The sequence below is a fragment of the Vanessa atalanta genome, chromosome 26 (assembly GCF_905147765.1).
Source record: "Vanessa atalanta chromosome 26, ilVanAtal1.2, whole genome shotgun sequence".
In the NCBI taxonomy this organism is placed as follows: Eukaryota; Metazoa; Arthropoda; class Insecta; order Lepidoptera; family Nymphalidae; genus Vanessa; species Vanessa atalanta.
The window spans coordinates 7,285,686-7,310,113 of NC_061896.1; the positions used below are offsets into that span (position 1 = coordinate 7,285,686).

Here is a 24,428-nt window from a genome sequence, read left to right on the forward strand (position 1 = left end):
CGATTTCCAAGCAAGCGCTGCCAAAACTTTTAAAGATAGACAATAACTTTGCATGAAAGATTTGTAGATATCCGAAATGTCTCAATTTAAAGATAAGTTATTCATTTATATAATAATAATATTCTTCAGGAATATTTTACTTATCAATAAATTTAAGTTTTTAAGTATGCAATGTCCTCTTACGTAACCCTGATTTTGATCGGTTAAATCGGTTAAGCAGACATGACAAATAAACTCACTTTCATTAAGAAGAGAAGAAGTGACTTTTGACGACGTTTGGTCAAGTAGTAAGTACACCTGTTTTTATGGGCACGCCACTCCGAGGTCACAGGTTCGATTCCCGACCGAATCGATGTAGAAAAAGTTCATTAGTTTTCTATGTTGTCTTGGGTCTGAATGTTTGTGGTACCGTTGTTACGTCTGATTTTCCATAACACAAGTGCTTTAGCTACTTACATTGGCATCAGAGTAGTGTATGTGATGTTGTCCGATATTTATTTATTTATTATTTAAATATGAGATCTAAATTACGGAATCTTTTTTTCAGGATTTAAATCAAACTGTATAATAAGCATATAGACGAGGTAAATCATTATTTATTACAAGTTATCGTCGTTGTTAGGGGTCGGTAATTAGGTGTTAGGCATAAAGTAGCCTATGTCCTTCGTTGAGGTTGAAACTTCATCAAATTCGGTTCAGTTCAGTTTGGCCGTAAAAGAGTAACAGATAGAGTAACTTTTATCATATTATTTATATTAATCCTGTATAAAAGCTATCACTGAATAAATCCCCCTTAAATAGCCAGTACAAATCCTATTGATAATATCTAATGGAAGTGAGCTACAACATACATATACAGCATTTACAATACTAGTATTATAGACACTAAATATGACGTCATTCATTTGGGAAAAAATTGTTGCTGAATTTTTTGCCCGTTTTCTCTGTGGATACTTTATATACAGCGGACACTAGTAGTACTTTTGCATTTGATTTACTAATATTACTATATAAGTAAAGCTTATCACTTGTGTTAGGATTTTGGACGACAATGGCCCAAGGGATCAGGTATCGATCGGTCTTTTTAAAACATCGCTAGGCACTTAATTAAATTTAATACTGTAAAATGAATGAATGATTATAAGTGATGCAGTAAAACTTGCTTGATTTAATAATTTTTTTATTTTTATTTTTATTTTTATTTGAAAAGGAGGATATATTTTAATGTTAAGTGCAAACTATTTGCTGTATGTCAAAAATATCGTTCGCCGATCAAAATAGTAGTCTTTTTTTTTTAAATCGTAACAAAACGACTGCAATATTTTTGTATATCGTTTCGTTTGATGGTGAATGTTACAATGTTCTGATCATTCAACTTTGTACGGACAAAAGAATGTACGATTTTTGCCGTTTTATAAACGGACGTGACATTGTTTTTTAATAGCTACGAGTTGAGATGTCGAAATATTTGTTCTATATATATTTTACAGTATTTTTTATTGATTGTTGCGAAAATTGCTACCAGTGTACGAGTTGTTTGGTATTATGCATGATAGAAGTAATAAAAGAAGTTCTCGTGATATACATTTATCAAACTATTTGTCGCTCGCCTCGGCACTTATCTCGCACACATTCGAACAAGTTGGTCCGTTTTCGACCGCCGATACAAATCTTCGGCTTGTCGCTTTTTGACCGAAGGTGGCCGAAACCGAAGCCGAAAGTTCATTCGAACATTAATTAATAACTACATATTTGCTACAAGCTATTTTAATAAGCTCTAAATCTTCTCATCGAAACGAGCCTTGTTGACTCAACTTTAGGACATTTCCTGCCTTCTACTTTACTTTACATACATTAAATAAATGTACCAATTCGAAGTATATGTAACAAATTCACTAAATCTTTTTAAAAGAATTCTTAATTGTTTTTCCAAATTTGTATTATCCTCAGCGATATTACGACTCCATTTGATATTCTCGTAACCCATTCTAAAATATAGTATTAAACATAAACAGGATTGTGTGGCTTATCCCGTTTATATTAAACGGTTTGTTTACCCTTACCGACTTATCCATAATTTAGTTTTCCACTTACCCCCATTTACGGTCAACCTCTAAGGGGTAAATTTGAAATCTCTCTAAATAGATCCGTTGTTTTAATTTTTTATTGGGGTTCATGTTTTGGTCTTATTTTACGAGTATGTTATTTTTCAAATTAATACAAAATATTTTAATTTAGCATAATTTCCAGAATGAATCTGCTTTGCAATTTAATTTATTTCAAATATTGATGAAAATTGATTAATAATGATGATAAATGTCATTGAAAAAGTCGATACAAATCGATTTTGGATTCGTGTGAACGTTTTACTGTTCAAATGGAAGGAGATACCTTTGGTGTTATATAAACCATTTTAAAATTGAGAATAAAATTAAGGCAATAAAATCAATAGAATAAATAATCCATTCATTCATTCATTCAATTGAGAGAATTTATTTTAAGTCCAAAAAGGTATTATGATAAGGTATTATGTTAAGGTATTAAATACCTAATGGATTATTTTACGATAGAAAAAGTTGTAATTATAATAAAACTTTATATTAAAATTTATGTCCGAGTAAATAGGAAACGAATAAAATTTACATAGTTACTGTATTGTGAATAATAGTCTACAATTCTACATATTATAAAATAAAAAAAAACTTGACTACGCGAATGTACATTACTATTAAAGAACACAAACAAAAAGCTAGCTGAAAATATTTTTCTCATAGAGAGTACACTTGAAAACAAAAATCACAGTAAAGGACATTTCAAAATAAATGTATACGTAGGAAAATCTCTCCAAATCCAACTTTAAAAGTTAAAAGCTAGAAGTTTAAAAAAAAACAGGAAGGTGTAAAATCACTCCACTCCGTCCCGGTCACGAGTTTCATACGGATTAAGGACCAAGGCTTTCCATTCAGGACACGTGTCGCTGATCGGTTTGCGATTTTTATTCAATCGTCAAAAATCTGGTAGAGATATCGTTTCGGGCGAGGGTTTAAATGTGGAATACCTTTTTACTTTTTAATATTTTGTAATGTTCGTTTTTTGATCGATTTGTTTTCGTATAACTGTCATGTTCCTGTTATTTTGAAATTCATGTGTAAGATTGAAGCAAAGGAGTACCCATTTTAATTAGACTTAAATGCCAATGCCATACAATACGTACGTATGTGAGTCATTGTAAGTACTTTGTGCTTGTATTTGTACTTCTATTTACGTTAATCCTGCCTTGATTATCTGAATGACGATGTAAACTGCTTCCAAAATCGTTTTTATCAAATCTATTGTAAATTTAACATGACAGATTAAATAAAAAGCTTATTAAAACTAGAATTTGTAATCTAAAATTTAGGACACTAATTTTCTTGGTTTGTTTTTAAACATAAATAATAAAATAAACAATATACGATTAAATTTTTTGTTATTAATTATAACTATGTCATCATTGTAATCGGAAGATTTGACACTTTCGTTCTTTTTTTCACCTTTGAAGGACCGCTCCGCAACAAAGTTTGAAATAAATAATTAATTTGTAAAACCTTGAATCAGAGGCTTCACGCACTGGCTACGCCACTGATGTGCATTTATATTATAAATATTAATACTTACATATATTTATATACATATTAAATTTTAAGTCATTTGAATCTTGTCATTTTATAAGACTTATTTTATAATATATACACTTTAATCTCATAAAAGCTCCTGTTAGGGAATTACTACTCGACCGAAAACAAGTCGTTTCGTGTACAGCGCCCCTTACGTAACTATATCGCTTGATTCTTTCGCAAAGAACTCAGAGTTCCGGATGAGATTTGTAGAATAACGTTTAGCAACAGAATGGAACTAAGCAGCATTGAAAATTCATCGTTTGTTTTCCAAATAGAGGTTTCGAATGTTAATTTCTTATGAATAGGAAATGACAACTTGGTCTCCGAATATACATAATTTCTATTTATTCATACAAGTTGTAAATATACATTTGTATGTTAATAAATATACAGTTGTATATAAACTGATGATTTAAACGATTAGGCTGTATGCATTCTCTAATAATAAGCTCTTTTAATATATGATTTAATTTCCTTTTTTTATCACTAATATATTTTTTTCTCGAATTTATTTATGAGATGCGTTAAGCACGCACGTTTTTTTTTTTGGTCGGTTTCACTTATAATATTATATCCTTATAAATAAATAAAAGATACGGTTATATTGAACGCGATTCGCTTCCGAAGTATTTAGAATTAAATGTTAAATTAAGCACAGAAATTCAGTGGTGGAGCGCCTGGGTTTGAACTCGCAATCATCGGTCAAGATGCACGCGGTCAAACCACTGGGCTATCTCGGCTCTACGTATAAAAGTTAACCCTAAAAAAACATTCTAGTTTATTTCTACGCGTGTGATTAAATAGAACAAAAGCAAATATAGAAGGGTTGGAATAATATTATTTAAGATTCATTAAATTGAGGATTGAGGAGTTGGAAAAATATGATTATAAGGGATGAATTTGCATTGGACCAGAGCAGCGGTGCTATAATATAAAAGGGGTTGGCACGAGGCCAGGTTTTTTAGATTTCGAATAGACTTGGGCGTGTTATAAGACAATATTCATAATATATTCCGTGTTTAATAAGACCGTTTTTTATTTGGGTTTCTTAAAAAGCATTTTTGGCAAAATTTATAGTCAAAATTTAATTCATAGACTAACTAGTTGTCGTTCATAGCTTCGCTTGCTTTTTAGGATTTGGTCGTTAGATGTTAGGCGTAAAAAATATTCTTTGTCCTTGAGGGTTCAACTTTGCTCCCAAACGGATTTCATCAAATTCGGTTCAGTATTTTAGCCGTGAATGAGTAACAGATAGACATATTTATAATTAGCATAGAGGAATAGAGTGTGATTTAATTATAGTTTTTATTATAAATAAAAACCTATGGATTAAATATAATAATAATATGTAATTCCCACAAGTTCTTGTTTCTATGTCTTTTTTAACTGTTAATTGAAGAACAAAAAAATATGTTAAGGAACGCTTGTGTGCGAAAGGTTACTGTACAATTATTGAGTTTATGATTGATAGCGCACCTTGGGAATGAAACGATCGCCTCCTGGCTATTTCTATTCATATTCAATATATGTGTTTAATTAGATTGACAAAAAAAAAGACCCGCTGAGTTTCTTCCGGTTCTTCTTAGGTCAGGGTGTTTCCTTTTCTGAACCGGTGGTAGTGTTTAATTTGACTATTAATAAGTAAGTGTAATGCTTCTATATTGAATAAAGGAATTTGAGATTGAGTTTGAACAGCTTCATTTGTACAGAAAAATATCAATAAAATAAACTCACTCCTGGACAAACAAACTAGTTCAATCATTCATTCCTCAAATTTTTGAATTCTGCTAGTCAAGGCCAATTCTTTTGGAAATAGTTTAATATATTAGTTTTAACATCTACTTCGAGACCTGCTGCGATATCGTCAGCCACTGCGGAAGACCGATTTGGTTGTAATTTTGGCCAAATATAATCTAAAATGTGACAAATATGTCTAGGCCTGTTCCATTTTATCAAAGTTGATTCCGGTGTTTGAGCAATTTGATACCGTCGATGTTTTAATATGTCTCACCTCAACGTATAGACGTTATTTATAGAAATAAAGTGCTTATGTTTAATAGAATAAAATGTCCCATTGACTTAGAATTCTCTTGCTCGGTACATCGTCTTGACTAAGCCTCGAGAGAAACCCTAGTCGTGTCTCCAACACGAAGAATCCTGTCTAAGACCGTCTGAACTATTATAGTTTAACCTCGTTATTGTAACAGGATAAGTGATAGAACTAAGATGTATTAAGGAAATAGTGTAAAAGTAATGATTACTGTTACGCTGACAAAGTATTCACGTGATCGTGGAACGAGAGAATTATGCCATTTGAATTTAAGTGGCATTTATGATTCCTTACGTTGGTAAATCACTGCTAAGCCTTAGATTCTCTTAGCATTTATATGTAGTCAGAGATATATGAACGTTTTTGTTGGAGATTAACTAATTAATACATAGTAAAGTACTTTTTTTCGTGCGGTAGGTGTAAAATAAACAAGTCGAAATTCTTTGTGCTCCTCATATTTTAATTTGTTAAAAATACAAAATCAAGTTTATAATTTTAATAAATATGTTCATGTGACCCCTTACCGCCTGCCAGCTACTTTACTATAAAACAATAACTGTGCTTACGCTTAATACAAAACTGTGAATTACCAAGTGATAAACTACAACAACACATTGACATTATGGAGTCTATTAAAGTCACTATTGAAGAACTCACTACACTTTTTAACACCAAAATGTCAGAGTTCCAAAGAGAGCTGAAGACTTCTATACCTGCGACGAGCCCAACATCCAACATCAACTCGCAGTTCAATGCTTTTCGATCTTTTGTCCTGACTGCCTTAGAAAATTTGCAATTGCAAGTTGAATTTCTATCAAGGCAATATGATCAGCTTGAAATGCACTCGAGGAAGAAAGTTGTTCTACTGCACGGAGTCGATGAAGTGAGTAAAGAGAATGTTGGTGACAATGCATTGAAAATTATTACTGAGCATCTTAAACTGCCACACATTACTCCCGACTCCTTTAAGTATTGTCACCGGCTGGGTCACACGGTCACTCAGAAGCCCCGTCCAATATTAATTAGATTTAAGGATGGCAGCGTGAAGGACAAAGTCTGGTCGGCTAAGACGAATCTCAAAGGCACTGGGATAACGATGTCAGAGTTCCTTACGAAGAGTCGGCACAAAACATTCTTGGCTGCAAGGAAACGTTTTGGGGTAACAAAGTGCTGGACTCGGGACGGTATCATCATAGTTCTGTCTCCTGATGGCACGCGGCATCATATCTCCACCATGGCTGAACTTCAGGCGATTCCAAGCTCTGCGACTGATGCATCAATCCCGCAAGCGTCGACACTTTCAGAGGAAGCCTCCAAAACCACTAAAGGCATTAATTCTAGGAGTGTAAGGGCGGTCAGGACTGTTAAAAAGTAGTTAGTATACTTGTTATTATTCACGAACGCTATGTTTTATTATGTGGGTGCTTCTGTTTTGTTTATTCCACTTTGTTCATGAATTAGATTTAGTTCTACCCACTTATTGTAAGCTTTTAATGTAATAACTTTGATGTATTGAATTTACGTATTTGATTGTTATTAATATCAAAATTCAATTGTCAAACGTCAAATTGTAAAGAATGGCAAGCGACAGATAAAAAAGATGAAATATTGCGTTCGGAAACATGTTAGCAGTTATAATGATGTAAACATAATTTAACTTTTAGTGTTGTTTTTAATTTATTTATATAGATTTTTTTATTTAGCTACTACATTTAATAATCTTAACGATAGATATATATTTGGATTCGTTTAGTTTAATATTTGCTATTGTTTACGCGTAGTCTGGTTATTGTTAAATATTTGTTTGTAATTTTTTTTTTGGTATTTTCATATAGCTGGCGGGTTAGAAGGTGGTTGCTGTCTACATTTATTTATTATATCACAGCAGTTTAGTGTAGGTTTATTTTAGCTCATCTTATTGATATTTATTTATAGTCTATTATATTCATTTATTGTATTTATTTACAATTATTTTATTATTATCAGTATGTCATCAAATATTAGTTTAGATAGTGACTATTTTCTGTCTTTGTCTTCTGATGATTCATCCAGTGATGATAGTTACCACAGTACATTACCTCTTCCGCTTAATGTCGCCATTGATTTTTACTTCTCAGACTGTCTGAAAAATTTTAATGTCATTCACATTAATGCACAAAGTATACCGGCCCATTATCCTGATTTGCTTGCGTCTTTTGACTCCCGTAACATTCACGCCATACTTGTATCGGAGTCATGGCTTAAGCCATGTCTACCTTCTACGTCGTACTCATTACCTGGTTTCAGACTTATCCGTAACGACCGCATTAGCAAGAGAGGAGGCGGAGTGGCGATCTATTTGCGGTCCCACATCCCTTTTGCTTTACTTAGTTCATCACCCCCGTCTTCCTCGGCTGATGCGGCCGAACATCTATTTATTGAAGTTTCCTTATCTAATTGCACTAAAATCCTTCTTGGTGTCTACTATAACCCTTCTTCACTAATCAATTACTACCCTTCTTTTGAAAACCTATTAGGAAATCTTATCCCAGGTTACAGCCACGCTATCATTATGGGAGATTTTAACACCTGCTTGCTTAAAGGCGACACTAAGAGCAGGCAATTAATAGACATAACGGAATCCCATAACATGAAAATCTTACCTCTTATGGCAACACACTATTTTCCTGGCTCTTCACCTTCACTTCTGGATCTTATTATGGTCTCTTCTCCGGACTCTGTTACTAAATTCGGTCAATGTTCTGCTGACGCCTTCTCGTATCATGACATGATCTATCTCTCATATAAAATCCGTCCTCCTAAAGCGAAATCGAGAATACTTCTGCAGCGTAGTTTTGGAGGAATGGACCAGACCCGGCTTTGTGACGATGCTTCCAAACTAGATTGGACTGCGGTTATAGCTGCCAAAACAATCGACCAAAAACTTGTAGTTTTTAATTCATTAATTACGCAGCTTTATGATAAACACGCGCCCATTAAACCGATCAAAAGAAAACACCTCCCAGCGCCTTGGTTGAGTGATAACATAAAGGATCTAATTGATAAAAAAAATAAAGCTAAGTTCAAATTTAAATTAAATAACTCTGATTCTAACAGAGAAAAATACAATAAAGCGCGAAATCGCTGCAATACATCGTGTAGAGATGCTCAACGACGCCATATTTTCCAATCTGTCGAAAACGGCGATACAGCAAAAACTTGGAAATTTCTCGAATCTCTTGGAGTTGGTAAATCCTCTCATAATACTTCTATAAATATTGACATTGAACACCTTAATCAACACTTTGCTTCTTCAGCCGCACTTAATAGCGACGAAAAAAGTAACACAATTAATATTATCTCTTCTCATCCAACTCCTAACTTTCCTCCGTTTAGCTTCGCGTCTTTCTCTGACTGTGATGTTAAAAAAAACATAATGTCGATGACCTCGAATGCTGTTGGCACAGACTGTATCAGTCGTAATATGATCATCCCAATCCTTGACATTGTTACTCCTGTGTTAACTCATATACTCAATTTTTCCCTTACCTGTCAAAAGTTTCCTGACGCATGGAAAGATGCACTAATCATTCCAATCCCCAAAAAAAGTAATCCCCAATCAACTTCCGACTTTCGTCCCATCTCTATTCTCCCTTTCCTTTCCAAAGTACTTGAAAAACTAATTTTCCAACAATTTAATACTTTCCTTTACGAACACTCTCTTCTTGATCCTTACCAATCCGGTTTCCGTACAGGTCATAGTACTTCCACAGCCTTAGTTAAAGTCACAGACGACATTCGATGGGCTATGGACAACAAACAGCTCACAATTTTAGTGCTCCTAGACTTCAGTAACGCATTCAATTGCGTCGATCACGATATCTTGTTGAGTCTGTTATGTTCTTTAAACATATCTCCATCAGTGAAAGATTGGTTTCAGAGTTACCTCAGAGGTAGAAGACAACGAATTCGTATCGACGAGACTTTCTCGTCATGGTGTGAAGTTCGTGCTGGGGTACCTCAAGGTTGCGTGTTGTCTCCCTTACTTTTCTCTATCTTCATTAACTCGATTACTCATGTTATTTCTTCTCTCTATCACATGTATGCAGACGATATTCAAATATATCAACACTCAACCCTTGAGAACCTGCCTAACGCAATTGCTGCTATTAACAGAGATCTAGTGGCAATTTCTAAATGGAGCAATCAGTATGGTCTTAAAATAAATCCTACCAAGTCACAAGTCATTGTTATTGGCAGCCCAGCTATGACTGCAAGAATTGATTGGGCGAACATTCCCCAAGTTGTTTACAACGGCACTAATATATCTTACTGCTCAACAGTTAAAGACCTTGGCATACATCTAGACCAAACACTTTCCTGGTCAGAACATCTAACTGAAATTAGTAAAAAAACATACGCGTCATTGAACTCCTTGCGACGTCTACAAAAAGTATTACCAATTCCTACCAAAACTATGTTAGCAAGCTCCCTTCTACTATCTATTCTCGATTACGCGGACGCAAGCTATCTTAATCTAACCGAGGACCAGCTTAATAAACTTGAGCGATTACAAAATCTAGCTATTCGGTTTATTTTCGGTCTCCGAAAGTATGACCATGTTTCAGAATTTCGTTCAAAGCTCAAGTGGCTCCCTATACGCCGTCGCCGAAACTTGCATACTCTCTCTCTTCTGTACTGTGTGTTGTTTAATCCGACCGCTCCTTGTTATTTGAAGGAGAAATTCGAATTTCTTGGAGATCAGTATAGTATACGATCATCACGAAGCCTCATCCTAAAACTGCCCGCCTATAGCAGTAAATATTATAAGCAGTCCTTCACAGTGCAGGCAATAACACTTTGGAACAACTTACCGCTAAGCATAAGACAATCTAAATCACTACAAATATTTAAAAATTCTCTGAAGAAATTCTATTTGGACTGTAATAATGATGACATTTGAGATACAGTTATTTAATATCCTATTATACTTTCTATTATATTTATTAATAATATTATATATATATATATATATATATATATATATTTTTATTACATATACTATATAGATATATGTATGTATATATGATTTATCTATAAATATCTATAATTTGTTTTATATTTTATTTATTAGTATTTTTTGTATTTATGTATCTGCTATATTTATTGAGTTGTATTTGTTATTATTCCATTATGTAAGTTTTTACTGCACCACCATATTGCCGTCTTCCATACACATTATTCCTCTAACCCAAAGGTTGTCTGGAAGAAATGGCTTATAAGCCATAAGACCGCCTTTTGCTTGGCCAACTTCGTTTTAAAGACTATATATATATTTTTTTTTTTTTTTTTATCATTATGTATATTTGGTGTGCAAAAAAGAGTAAAATAAATAAAATAATAAAGACCCGCAGTAGCCTCTACCACGTATGTCACTCTAAATGAGAGTTTAGTCATCATTTTGACATTAACCGTATCAATAAAAAGAAGTAAAAATAGTGTTAAGGTTTAGTTTGATCTTACTAAACAACACGATCTATTTATGCGAATGTGCCACCATTTATGTGTGATAATATGTAATGAGTATCTTACCAGGCGAGCTTACAGAAACCACCATCAAGAAAAACTTATAAAAATGATTTGATCGTTATTATACTCAAATCCGAAAATGCATTAGCACTTGGGATTCGACATCTTACAAGATTAAATTGATTACCACCGGTTCGGAATGTAGATTCTACCGAGAACAGATTATTTAACGTGTTTTTTCATCTCTTATTATTTTTTGTAAAAAATAGCAAAATTTGAAAATTTAAATTTGTGTTCACAAAATAATAATAAATGATAGAACTAAGAACTGCTATTATTGTAGTGATTTTATTGTTTTTTTTTTTTAATTACTTGTAAGAGAATAAAATTGCAGAAAACTTTTCAACTCAACTCCACTCTTAATATATTACGGGCAATGAATTAAGAAAAAAATATTCGACGTCCACGAACTAAAAAAATTTGGAGCATATAAAATCTAAAAACTTCCAAGATGCTCCACCGTTAACGAGCAAATTTATAATTAATATGCAATTAACAGGCTGTCTCGTTAACACTACACCGATTAATTGCCTTCGAGATTGTTATCATGATGCAAAGCAGGATTTATGGTTAAGCTATGTAGCTGATATGGTTCGGATGTGTCGAGAACTTCCATCGTACAAATGGTTGAGATATCGCGCTGGAACAAAGTTATTAACTACTACATGATAACCCGACTTCGCTCGTAATAAACGAAACTAAAGAAATATAAATATACTAACTACCATACCATCGTAGGAAATACAATTTTTGAACGCACCCGTAACCATCAAACATGGCCTCCCGTTGAATTTCATGGATTTGTGTGTAATATGTCTATTATACGAATTTTGCGGTTATATTATATGTTATCGACTCAAAAATCTTTGTTTCTTATCGATCTGTAATTATGGATAGGTTTCGATCGGGTCTATAGTGGACCTGCACGAAGTTATTAATCTAGAATAATATGAATCTTCTTGATAACAGTCATACTTGATGGTAAGTATTAAGATGACCGCGTTTGCCTTTAAGAAGCCTCTTTGCTCTTATCTTACCTTATATTCAATTATTGTAACGCTAATTTTAAAACAATTTTTACTTGGTGGTAGCCCCTGATTTACCGGCTCGTGTGTCAGTTCTTTGTCTATGTTCTCCCCTGTACCCGTGACAACGTCCAATTTCATGATGATCGGTTTATCGTAAAATGTAACAAACAACCAAATATTTACTTTTAGTATTTGTATTATTCGTTAGGATGACAATTTTAAGATTCTCGTAAGAGTCTACTTGGACCAGTTTATATGATTCAATACAATTATTCATAAATTAAAATTTAATCCTTATTGAATTTTCTCCAACAAATTTTCATCTCGGAAGGCTTTGATGTTGTTTTAATATTAAGATTAAGATTAAATAAGCCTCAAAGACTAAATTTAACGTATAATTGGTTGCTATGTATGAACTAGATTCCTAGAGATATGGAGATGACGTCCAATAGAATTTCTGACTCACTCAGATACATCTGGGAGTACAGTCGGACGTCATTTACTCGAATCCGTTTCACCTGCAAATAAAGTCTAAAATCGCATGCGTCCTAGGAAAACGTATGAGTTTTCTATTTATGTCTTTTCTCTAATAATAACCACTCAACGCTGAATGATAGACTTTTCAACGCGTGACTTTTATACGTCATACGAGTAGCTGATGATTAATTTGGATGGAATATTTTTTTGGTCGTTTTATTTACGAAGTTTGTGGAGTCCTTTTAATGTTCGCTCTTTTAGAAACATTCGCTGTTGTTTTCCGATCGTGAATACGTTCGTTATGCTTCGTTTCTCCTTTTATCGAATGTGATTTTCTGGTATTTACAATTTTCGTTTAAATGGTTTTGATTCTTGCAATCGGAAAATTTATTAAAATTGTTCATTTATTGTTTGATTTTATGTTTGACGTAGTTTGTTATTAATTATTAATATGAAAGTATTGTATTGTGACAGATGATAATTATGATAGTTTTCTTTTAAGTGTTGCCATAAATTATTCTTTTGTATGTTATTTAATTATTATTATATTTATCTTCCAATTAAAAAAGTTCTGGTACCGACCTTTATCTAAAATCTATATGAAAATAAGCTGTCATTCTCGACTTCATATCCAATAAAGAAATCTTACTAAGAATTAAGTTTTTATTTTAAAAACGAATTATCTAATCCGGATCGCAGCGCCATCTTACGTGTCAAATCTAAAACACCTGGGACTCACTCGAACACACATAAAAATCAGTAAGCCGTATGGAAGGAGTTCAGTGTCATACAAACGTACAGAAGAATTATGTATATATAAAGAAAATTATATTTGACATCAATTACAATTGCAAGATTGGCTTTCATTCATGCGGGCATTCTTCGCCGGCTGTTTAAATTCGGAATGCTTTTAACGTTCGTTATATCCGAACATATGTTACGCATAGTTTCATGTTTAATCATAAGTCTCTATGAGAATGGAACATTGGGCACGGATTAGGAATTCAAACACATCAGATACATTAAGATATATGTAAATGGTTTGTAAACGTTATCATTTAAAAGAAAAACTTAGACGATCTTATTATTTCAGTGGTTAGAACGCGTGCATCTTAACCGATGATTTCGGGTTCAAGGCAAGCACCACTGAATTTTCATGTGCTTAATTTGAAGGAAAACATCGTGAGGAAACCCGCATGTATCTAATTTCAACGATATTCTGCCACATGTGTATTCCACCATCCCGAATTGGAGCAGCGTGGTGGAATATGCTCAAAACCTTCTCCTCAAAGGGAGAGGAAGCCTTAGCCCAGCAGTGGGAAATTTAGAGGCTGTTAATGTAATGTAATGTCATCAAAAATATCAAAATCAAAATTCAAATACGCTCTTGCAAGCACTTTTGAATCATTTCACATTGTCAAATTGAGTTCAAAGCTTACATCGGTTCGGAATGTAGATTCTACTTTAGTATATAATATAAAATAAATTTTATTTGATAAAGATTTACCGATTTTATTAGATATCGTTGATCCCTTTGTCGTAATTTTATTTTTTTAAGATATCATTACGTTAAAACAGCACTATAACGAGGAAATTGAAGTTTACAAAGGCGATCCTATCTTTACTAATCCCGATAAAGGATCTCTTTCAAGTTTCAACCTTTTAGGTACTTATAGTAGAATTTATTAAGAAGGTTACTGAAGGGTAAATTGCATTGATGATAATGCAGAAAGAATGTTTTATGAGATATTATTTTGGAAGTTATATTCGTGGAAACAATTGAGATTTATGAAAGATTAAATGTTTTTTTTTTCACAATTTTTTGTACGTAAAGATAAGCTGGGGTAGTGTGATTCATAACCATTAAAAGGTTTGTGATTGCACGTATCTGCGGTGCTACGGGCTACAGGCTACGTCGTAAAGCACCCGCGGCCCCTTCCGTGAAGGCTCCGAGTGCAATCAACTGTTTCATATCCTAACATTTTTGGTTTCAACGTAACATTGGTCGGCAGCTGTGGCGAAGATTTAATGATATCCTCGACCTCTGTCCTGATTGAAAAAACGCGCAGGGCCGTCACCCTAACACGCCCACAGCCCGAAGGCATGTGTTTGAACGGCCCGAATAAGGAAACATCTCATCTGAGCTGTTCCCTCTCCTAAATCCTAATCAAACTCTACTGTTTACGTTTAGACTTTATTGTAATTTATAAATATTCATTTTCATTTCAAGTCATTTTTTGTGGAATTACCTTTCTGATTAAACGTAAATAAATAATATAATTTCTTCGAATATTTTAGATGTTAATTACTGAGAGTCGGTTTTTCTCGAAATCTGTTAACACATGTCTTGATGATTAGTACTCATTTTACAAAACATTATAGGAATAATGTATTAAAATAGTAACTTAATATCATTGGCTAAGGTTTACTTGTACAGAATTCTGCAATACCTAATTAAACTTTACTAATTTTAGTTAATATCGCTCGTTTTGTTTTACATATAATGTTAATTGTTATCGCAAAACGTGTTCAAAGTTCGAAATTGGAGAAGTATAGTTTTATTCAAAAACAAGAATAAACCCCCCATTCCCCCTAATCACGTGCGGTTAAACTTTCTCACAGCCCTCTTGTTTGGTCAAGTTCAGGCCGCAGTGGGCCAATGTTTGAACAAACACGACCAACCCCATCCATGTCTAGGAAGGAAGTATATGACAATAACGTTTCCGTACAACTTGAAACTTGGACGTGGTCACAAAGTTGGTTAACCGAGTTAAGCTTATTACATATGAGTTTTATTGAAGCGTTGAAGCTTTTCAAATGAAAATAGGTCGCATTTGTTGAATCGAAGTTATTCTATTTCGTTTCGTTTGTTTTAAATCGTTTTCAGATTTGCTTGTATTTGATAAAAATATTATGAAAAAGTATTTACTGTTATAAAAATACCTATACAAAGCGAGTTGGAAACGAAGATCTTATAAAAAATTATCTTCGACGTTCAACGCTTTGTTTTGTTTCGTTCGCAATCAAGATCAATTACAAATAGTGATCGACAGTCAAATAATGTCCAGTTAATATATTCAAAAACGAATAGAAGAAATGTCTATGAGGTATGATTCAGATGGACCAATTCGTAATACTTACGGACCAGAAGACGACGAATAACGTATAGTAAGGTAAATGTATGAAGATGTCAGATAGAGATATTACTAGTGTTTTCTGATAAACCTAATTATCACCGGTGGGTTCGTTCACGTTTTTCACAGATGTTAGGTATAAAGTTTTTTTTTTTTTAAAAGAAAATGCTAAAAATAATAATTGACTGCACTACTAAGAGTTTATGATTGATATGTCTTTGTTTATAATACAACACAATTACTGCACTTAACCACTTTAATTTTACTTCCAAAATTCCGATATTCAAAACGCCTTTTTTATTATAGATTTATCAAGCCCTCGACCAATGATATCGCTTCAATTTGCTGTCAAATGTTGTTTATTTGACTTTTTTCATCTTATGGTTGGAATTAGATATGTCTTTCCTTGGGATTCAAGTTTCAATCAAATTCCGCTCAGTGCTTTGGTCGTGAAGGTATAACAGACAGAGTTACTTTCGTATTTATAATCTTACTGTAGATAGTATTGATAGAACATAGTTTAACTGACATAGAAAAGTAATTGTAGGTAAAAGGTAACATGTGCCAAGACACGCTTACGGATTTATTTCTGAAATTCTTGTCGAAACTTCTTCACAGGACGTATATTCCTATCCGTTAGTAACCTCACATCGATCTTACGTTACAGAAATGTTTAACTCGTTTTATTAGAGTTCTTTATGCGCGATGAGAATTAAGTTTAAGCGTCGGATGGTAGTGCAATGTTCCTGTGTGTGACGTATGACGCTAAAGATTTCAGAGAAATTTCATGTACTGAGTATGTTGAGATGAGATGTATTCTTGTTTTATTTAAAGAAGATAAATTTTTGTATAGTGAAGTATGTGTTTTGACAGATATCACCTGTCTCTTTTTTTCATAAAATTGTTATTGTTCTGCATTATTTTTTTTTGTGTCAGATTTAAAGCTTTTTTATGTTAAAAATTGTATTAATTATAAATACATATATTTTCAGTTATTCGGTAGTATTAATGATGTCGACGTAATTTAAATTAATGAGTCGTTTATCAACAAGCGGACACGGTGTTGCCGTTTAATAAATTGTCCAATCGACGGTAGTTTAAATTATTGTACTTGCCTTAATTCGTATAGTAGGCAATTTATTAATAATTATTATGCAAGTGCATCCCACTGTTATCAATGTTATGTTGGTCAAGGGATTTTGTTGATTGATGAATTATTAAAATTTTGCATTGAAGTTTTTTTTTTATATATCCTTTTATGATGGTAAGTTGTTACCACTGATAATGGACATTGGCGCCGTATGAAATTGTAACCATTTCTTATATGACTAACACGTCAACAACCCTTGGAACAGAGTTAGGGAAGTTATCCCTTTTACCTGTAGTCACTCGCCCTTCAAACCGAAACACAACAATACCAAGCTACCACCAATTACTGCTTAGTGGTTGATTGTATGATGAACGGGTGGTACATACCCAACAGGCTTGCAAGGCCATCACCTAGTATTTATATAGGAATAAAATATCGTTGCAAATATCGAAACGCTTGTGAATTCAATTTAATTTAATTATCATGTGTCACTTCTATGGTGTGTGAATGCCTTTTATATTTATATATTTTTTACGCACTGAAGATAAAACTGTATGGTGTTTAAACTGATTAAAATGAAAAAAATACAATCAATGGACAACGACAAAATTCAAATATTTTTTTGTAATTCTTTAGTTACATTTTTCAATATATAAAGAATAAATACTACGTTAAATAATAATATAAATGCAATGGAGCCGTCTTATAAATCAGGACGCAGAACACACTTCCTAAGTCCAGTGGCCGGAGTCTTGCAAATTGAGTTGACATGTTCGTATAGAGAATGTTTATACAGCAAGGCACTCAAGACTGCCACGAGTAATCCCCGACTCGGGAAAGACAACGCATTCTAAATTTTTGTACGGCTAAGACTGCTTTGTAGGGCAAAAAAAGCTTCGAAAACTAAAATATCATTAGGCACACTTTGGCTTAGAGTGTATTATAATATCTTACATACAGTATTACGAGGTTTACTTATACGACTTATTATGGACTTATTATTAGATATCGTCTCGCGATTTAGGGGTTGCTCGTCAGACGCTTGGCATAAAAAAGAAATAATGTCCTTCCCTTAGTTTAAGCTTGCCTTATATTAAATTGCATGAAATTCGGTTCAGTAGTGAGTTACTTCCTCTTCTTATCTCTATAATATTAGTATAGATTAGTTCGTAGAGTATAGATAGGACAGAGAAAAAAAAATGGTGGAAATAAAAAAATATAATATAATATTATAAAACAATACAATATATATATATATATATATATATATATTTATTGTAGTCTTCTACCTAATCTCCATCAACTGTGAACTTGCAAACAAACAAAGAAACAGCTCAATTTTTATTTGTTTGAAGGTTATCCTTTTATGTATCGTCGTATATACAGAGTTACCCTCAGAGGACGAAACTCTAGTATTGGGAACGTCATGCTCAAAAAATAAAGATTGATTAAAAGGCATTGAATTACAAGGCAACAGTTATTAAAATGTATATAAATATAATATTAATGTACATGATTGATATAGCCGTAATGGCCTAGTGGTTAAAAGACGTGAATCTTAACCAATGATTTTGAGTCCAAGCCCGCGGCAGGCACCATTGAATATATGTGCTTAAATTGAATTTATAATTCATCTCCTGCTCGGCGATGAAGGAAAACGTCGTGAAGATGCCTGCACTTGTTGGATGAGAATGTAACTTAAGGCTTTGCCCAGTAGTGGAACATCAAAAGGTTATTATTTTACGTTATTTTTTATGATGACTTCTCGGTGAAATTTACATTCCGAGTCGGTAGTTTTTAATTTTAACTATTGAATTAAGTATAATTTGGATGTCATATTTAATACTTATGTGGTAAATTAATTAACAATAAATAAATGATAATTACAAATGTAATTTTTACCAGACACACGGCAGCGGGACACCTTTATATATTAACAGCGTAAGCCGATTTTTGTCTCAGCGATTAAGGGTCAATAGCTGCACATAAAAATCGATTATAGTATCATTTTGAAGAGCTCCAGCCGTAGACGTGCAGAAAAATAAAGAGGGTTCTTGATGGCATTTTACTAAATTGTTACTAATTTTAGAGTAGATTTTATAGTGATTGGAGATGAGTGACTTGCAGCTTACATTGAAATTAAATCAAAACAAAACCTGCCATAGGTTTTGTAATTCATAAAATATCTTTTGCATAAACGAAGCGAAGTTTCGCGGGCGACCTACTAGTTTATTATACTGCACTAATCACATTAACATTCAAATCAACCAATAGATATACGGTTTTAATTACAGACTTTTAACCTAATTGCTCAACCAACCCGACGTGTTCATATTGACTTAGTATGTCCTATCCTTACGTCCGATCTCTGTATAAAATCTCAACTAAATCCAGGATTCCTCCGTCTAATCCCCGGGGCGGGTGTACTTTATTTACTCGACTGGTTTTCGAGTCAACTTGTAAACGAAAATATGTTTTATTTTTTTATTATTCGTATTTCCGATTTTTTTTTTAAGGAATATCTCACTTTATTTGTATATTTTATTATTTTTAAAAGGTAAGCTTGGTTGTTCGTTTTTGAAATGGAATTTGAACTGGTGGATATAATTATTGTGCGATAGTTCATATAGTTTATTATTTAAGCGTCACTAGCGCAATGCAAGAGAGCCGAGATGGCCCAGTGGTTAGAACGCGTACATCTTAACCGATGATTTCGGGTTCAAACCCAGGCAGGCACCACTGAATTTTCATGTGCTTAATTTGTGCTTATAATTCATCTCGTGCTCGGCGGTGAAGGAAAACATCGTGAGGAAACCTGCATGTGGCTAATTTCAACGAAATTCAGCCACATGTGTATTCCGCCAACCCGCATTGGAGCAGCGTGGTGGAATATGCTCCAAACCTTCTCCTCAAAGGAGAGGAGGCCTTTAGCCCAGCAGTGGGAAATTTACAGGCTGCTAATGCTAGCGCAATGATTAACGGACCGCCCAGCGATGTAAAGTCGCAGGATCGATCCCGACCCCTCGGGCCATCGTCCTCCCCACTCCTAACACAAGTGATAAGCTTAAAAGTAGGGGTAAATAGGAATATTTTATATTATTGTAGTTGGTGAGAAAAACGTCAAACTGACCGACGTTCTAACGAAAACTGACAGTAAATTCTGTACAACAGAAAACATAATGATTGTGCTAAAGAAAACAAGATATCCGTTATAAAGAATAAAAGTATGTATTATTAAACTTGTGGATGTAACTTAAATTTTGTAGATTATTGTAAAGACTGCTTCGTTGGTATAGTCGCTGGATTATAAGGGTTCAGCTCTAGCTGAGCCCAATTTGGGATTTGAACCCAGGGATTTGAACCTCTAGGTCCTGGGTTCAAATCCCCGGATTGGGTGTATATAAAGTAAAGATACTTTCTCAGTTACCGTCCGGAAACTCGAAGTTGCCATTGTCTACATACCCGTGCCTTGTTTAAACTGTTGGTCCTGCATGTGTATAACAGCTTTTCTCTCTCTTTCTTGCAATGTGCGGGAGTGATGTCATGAAAAGGGACGGAAATGTGTAACACACATGGAAGCCTGGGCGCGCGCGCTCTTTGGTTTCACCAATGAACGCGCGCGGGGCCAGAGTTGCCATCAGATGTTACCAACACATTTTCCGAAAGGCTATATAATGATAATTTTGCTAATTACTATTATTATAATTATAATAGGTGTCATATCAAATGATACACAACATAAAGGACTACTGTAAGTCTCGTTTCTTTTTGTTTCCACCTAACACCGCATTCCAAGCTTTCATAATTCACTTAAAACATTTGTCTCTCCTCAACCCAGCTGACTATATATTTTCCGAGGCATTGTTATTTCAATATTTCTAATTCGCTTGAAATTTATTTCGGTACGTTTCACATATCTAACTCATAAGCGTATTCGCATGACTACTCTACTTTCTGCGAATTTTACAAAATATCTTTTGCTATTTATAAAAAAATAGCTCAACCTTACATCTAATAAGAATAAAGTTGAAAATCGTTTGTTTTTTCATTTAGTTATACGAAAGGTTATACTGAGGATGAGAAACATCTGTTTTCTCTAGCAATGATTTACACGTACAAAGTGCACATCAGTGACATGTTTTGACATGGTCGTAACATGTGTACACCGCATTTCGAGTTGGGACTGTGTCGCATTAAATATAATGTGTTGTTTTAAGAATTTGTCAGCGTTTAAAATGCCTCATTAGCGTTAGTTTCGAATAATTATGAAATCTAGACATCTATTGCTTTTAATATAATTCAAGTACGTCTAATATCGTCGTCATTACGTCACTATTCATTAACGAATTAACGCCGTATGTTCGTCTCTTTCTTGGTTGTTCGGTTATACGATTGTTAGAGGGAAATAGAAATATGTCGAAATAAAAATAAACATAGTAATAGAATATACAATAAATGATGACACAGGAGGTTCGGGGCTTATATAGATCAAAGGAACTTAACCGCCTCGTTGTTTGTAGATAGATTGTAACGTTGTAGATTCCAAGGTACTGGGTTCAAACCCGAGACTACATATAGTTATTTATAAATATTAACTCCCAATAACGTTTTTGTTTTAGCTCACAGTTACTGCTATTACGCAACTAAATAACTCGTAATGTACACTATAAAACAAAGTTAACTCTGTCGTTCGATAATTTTGAAGATATTCATCAATATTACAAAAGTAACTCGCCATTAGCAGATCTTTAATGATAATTATGTGGCAAAACAATTTACTTGCAGGTTCTTACGGAACACAAAACATACACATGAAAAATGGTAAGATCACGGGTTCAAAACCCTCCCAGGGTTTTGAACCCGTGATCTTCAGTTAAGCATCCAAGTTCAATCCACTAGACGCGCTCGGTTCCGACGCGTATGTATATATAAAAATGAAGTCTTTATTACCGTCCATATATCACTCAACAATAAACAAAGCGACGGTTCAATGAATATTTCACAAATGCGAATTGATTTATAACGACTATTCACTGTTAGCTATTTACGTTCGCCGACTAAAAAGCGAAATTTAGTTTCGTATATTCCGTGAATACGTTACTCTGTTTTGAACTATGTGATAAATTTTTTACCGCCATTTTTCGTTTAAAAAATAAAGTATCTCATTTGAATAAAAAAAAGCGTTGCGTGATTTTTATTTTTTAAAACTTTTATTTGGGTTTATTATGTACTAGTTAATCGTCCCGGCTTCGCACGTGATGCATAACGGTAGATATCAGGTTTACAAGGTGTACTATTGAATTAAACAGCGCGTACCAGTAAAACTCCCAATACACATGTTTTTGAAAAACTTCGGCATATTTCGACCCATTTACATAAAAGTGTAATTAATTTTAAAATTAAATTTGCCTCATGGGTCGTCTTCTCTGTAAAAACCTCATTGGTGAAAACCGTTTATTTCGGTTTGAAGGAGGAGTATTTCTTGCGGCGCTAGTACTATGGGCGATGTTGACCATATACCACTAATCAGTGACACCATGATCTTATATAAAATTAAAACAAGTGTCGTGAGACATCCGATCGGAACCAAGTTGGTTTAGCTATATATTATGTATTAAATAACAAACAAAATAAAATAAATGAACAACGCTTGAGAATAATTAAAAGACAATGACATAATAATAAAACCGAATACAGTAAAAAGAAACAGAGAGAAAGAGAATAAGTCACAGTCAGTAATGAATAAAATCTATCAATAAAAAATTTCGTCTGTAGTCACATTTTATCACTGTACTGTTACTACGATATAATTGTTTTATTTTTCATTTGTGGTTTTTTATTTGTGGTTTTATATATTAGTTTTGTATATTAGGTCTTATGATTTTTCTTTAATATATTTTTGTTTTTTTTTTTAATTATTACTTAAATTGTACAGGTAGACAATAAGTTTTATTTTTTTCTTTGTGTGAATGTTGTGTACATCTGTAATTGTCACTCATATCAGGTCCTAATTTTTTCTCTTGTTTTATCTGTTATTTATAAGTGCTGAATATGTGTGATGTTGATGTACCTTTTAAATAAATAAATAAATAAATAAAAAAGTCACATGCTTGCCATATCGGCTAGAGGGGGCACAACGCCTTATGTGACGATTTCTACCAGTTTCAAAAAATGTCCAATAATTAATTGTATAAGTAAGATTTTATTTCATAGTAGCAAACATATATTCAGGTCATCCAGAAAAACGTTAACACTTGTGTACAAAAACAAATAAAAAAATAAAGATACCCCTATTGTGGTCACCTTTTGATCGTTCATTTTTGTCGTGTCTCGGTTTGCAAAATTAGGATTTAACGAGTATATTTACGAGGAAACGTATGCTCGTATCAGCAGCTTTGTCCTCTGTCATACGTTCGTATAAATTATTTATTAGACCCCGCCGTCTAATCTATAATGTACGGTTACCATATTCAAGAAATGATACGTATTGCGTTACCCATAACCCAAAGGGGATCGGTTGCTGATGTACAATAACATTTCAATGTAGAAACTGGACGTTAAACGATAAGGGTTATACGTTTCGAGCTGTGGGGTGATATCATGGGTGACACTCTTGTTGATGAAGACTGACGTCATTTTTCAATGACGTCAACATAGTCTAACAATCGGCCACCTCTAGCACAACCCTTTCTAATTTCGCTACACAATTTCAACAGCAAAAAGTAGGATATATTGCTATAGAAAGTTTCATCCATACGTTGTTGACATACCCAAAAGTCGAACTAAACGGTTTAACAGCATGTTTTTGGTGAGAGTCGCCAAGATTTGAAACGACCTGCCTGGGTCTATTTTTCCTGATAAGTTGAACTCTGGAGCCTTTAAGAGTAGAGTGAACATGTTTCTTTTGGAAGGGCGTGTACCACCTTCGTCTTAATCTACACTTTCAATCAGGTGAGATGGAAGACAAACGCCTATTCCATTACAACTATAAAAAAAAAAAGATATTGTTGATTCGATTTGTGTTATAGTACTAATTAGAAATAAAAAATCCAATTATATGATTCTTCTTTTATTAATACTGACAGTCTATTAACGTCCCACTGCTGATTCTCAATACTGAATTGAGAATCAGCAGTGGGACGCTAGTGCATTTCCCTGGAACTGAACTCAGAATCATCGATTAAGATTCATGCATCACATTAAGATATGAGCCAAAATACACCAATGGCTTACCCCATCTGTGGGGCGTTTAGAGGCTGTTACTTTTACGAGCCATCGCTTAATTTTTTATGTAATATTCATGATTCGTTTTCCTTAAAAACGCAGAGCATCGATCTAACAAGATGAGCAAGGATTACATGTCATTGGCTCCAACCGATATGTGATATTTATGAGTAGAAGGTAAAAAGTGAATTAACTGAT

At 33.6% G+C, this 24,428-nt stretch overlaps 2 protein-coding genes across 3 annotated transcripts in view; both read left to right on the plus strand.

Annotated features, from left to right (window-relative positions):
* The window catches only part of LOC125074073 (heterogeneous nuclear ribonucleoprotein L), a 408,322-nt gene that overhangs the window by 288,429 nt on the left and 95,465 nt on the right, over positions 1–24,428 (plus strand). The gene's annotated exons all lie outside the window — the stretch shown is intronic.
* LOC125074074 lies at positions 6,332–7,246 on the plus strand. The gene has a single exon (XM_047685306.1). The coding sequence runs from the start codon at positions 6,332–6,334 to the stop codon at positions 7,082–7,084; it is 753 nt and encodes a 250-aa protein (XP_047541262.1). The 3' UTR covers positions 7,085–7,246.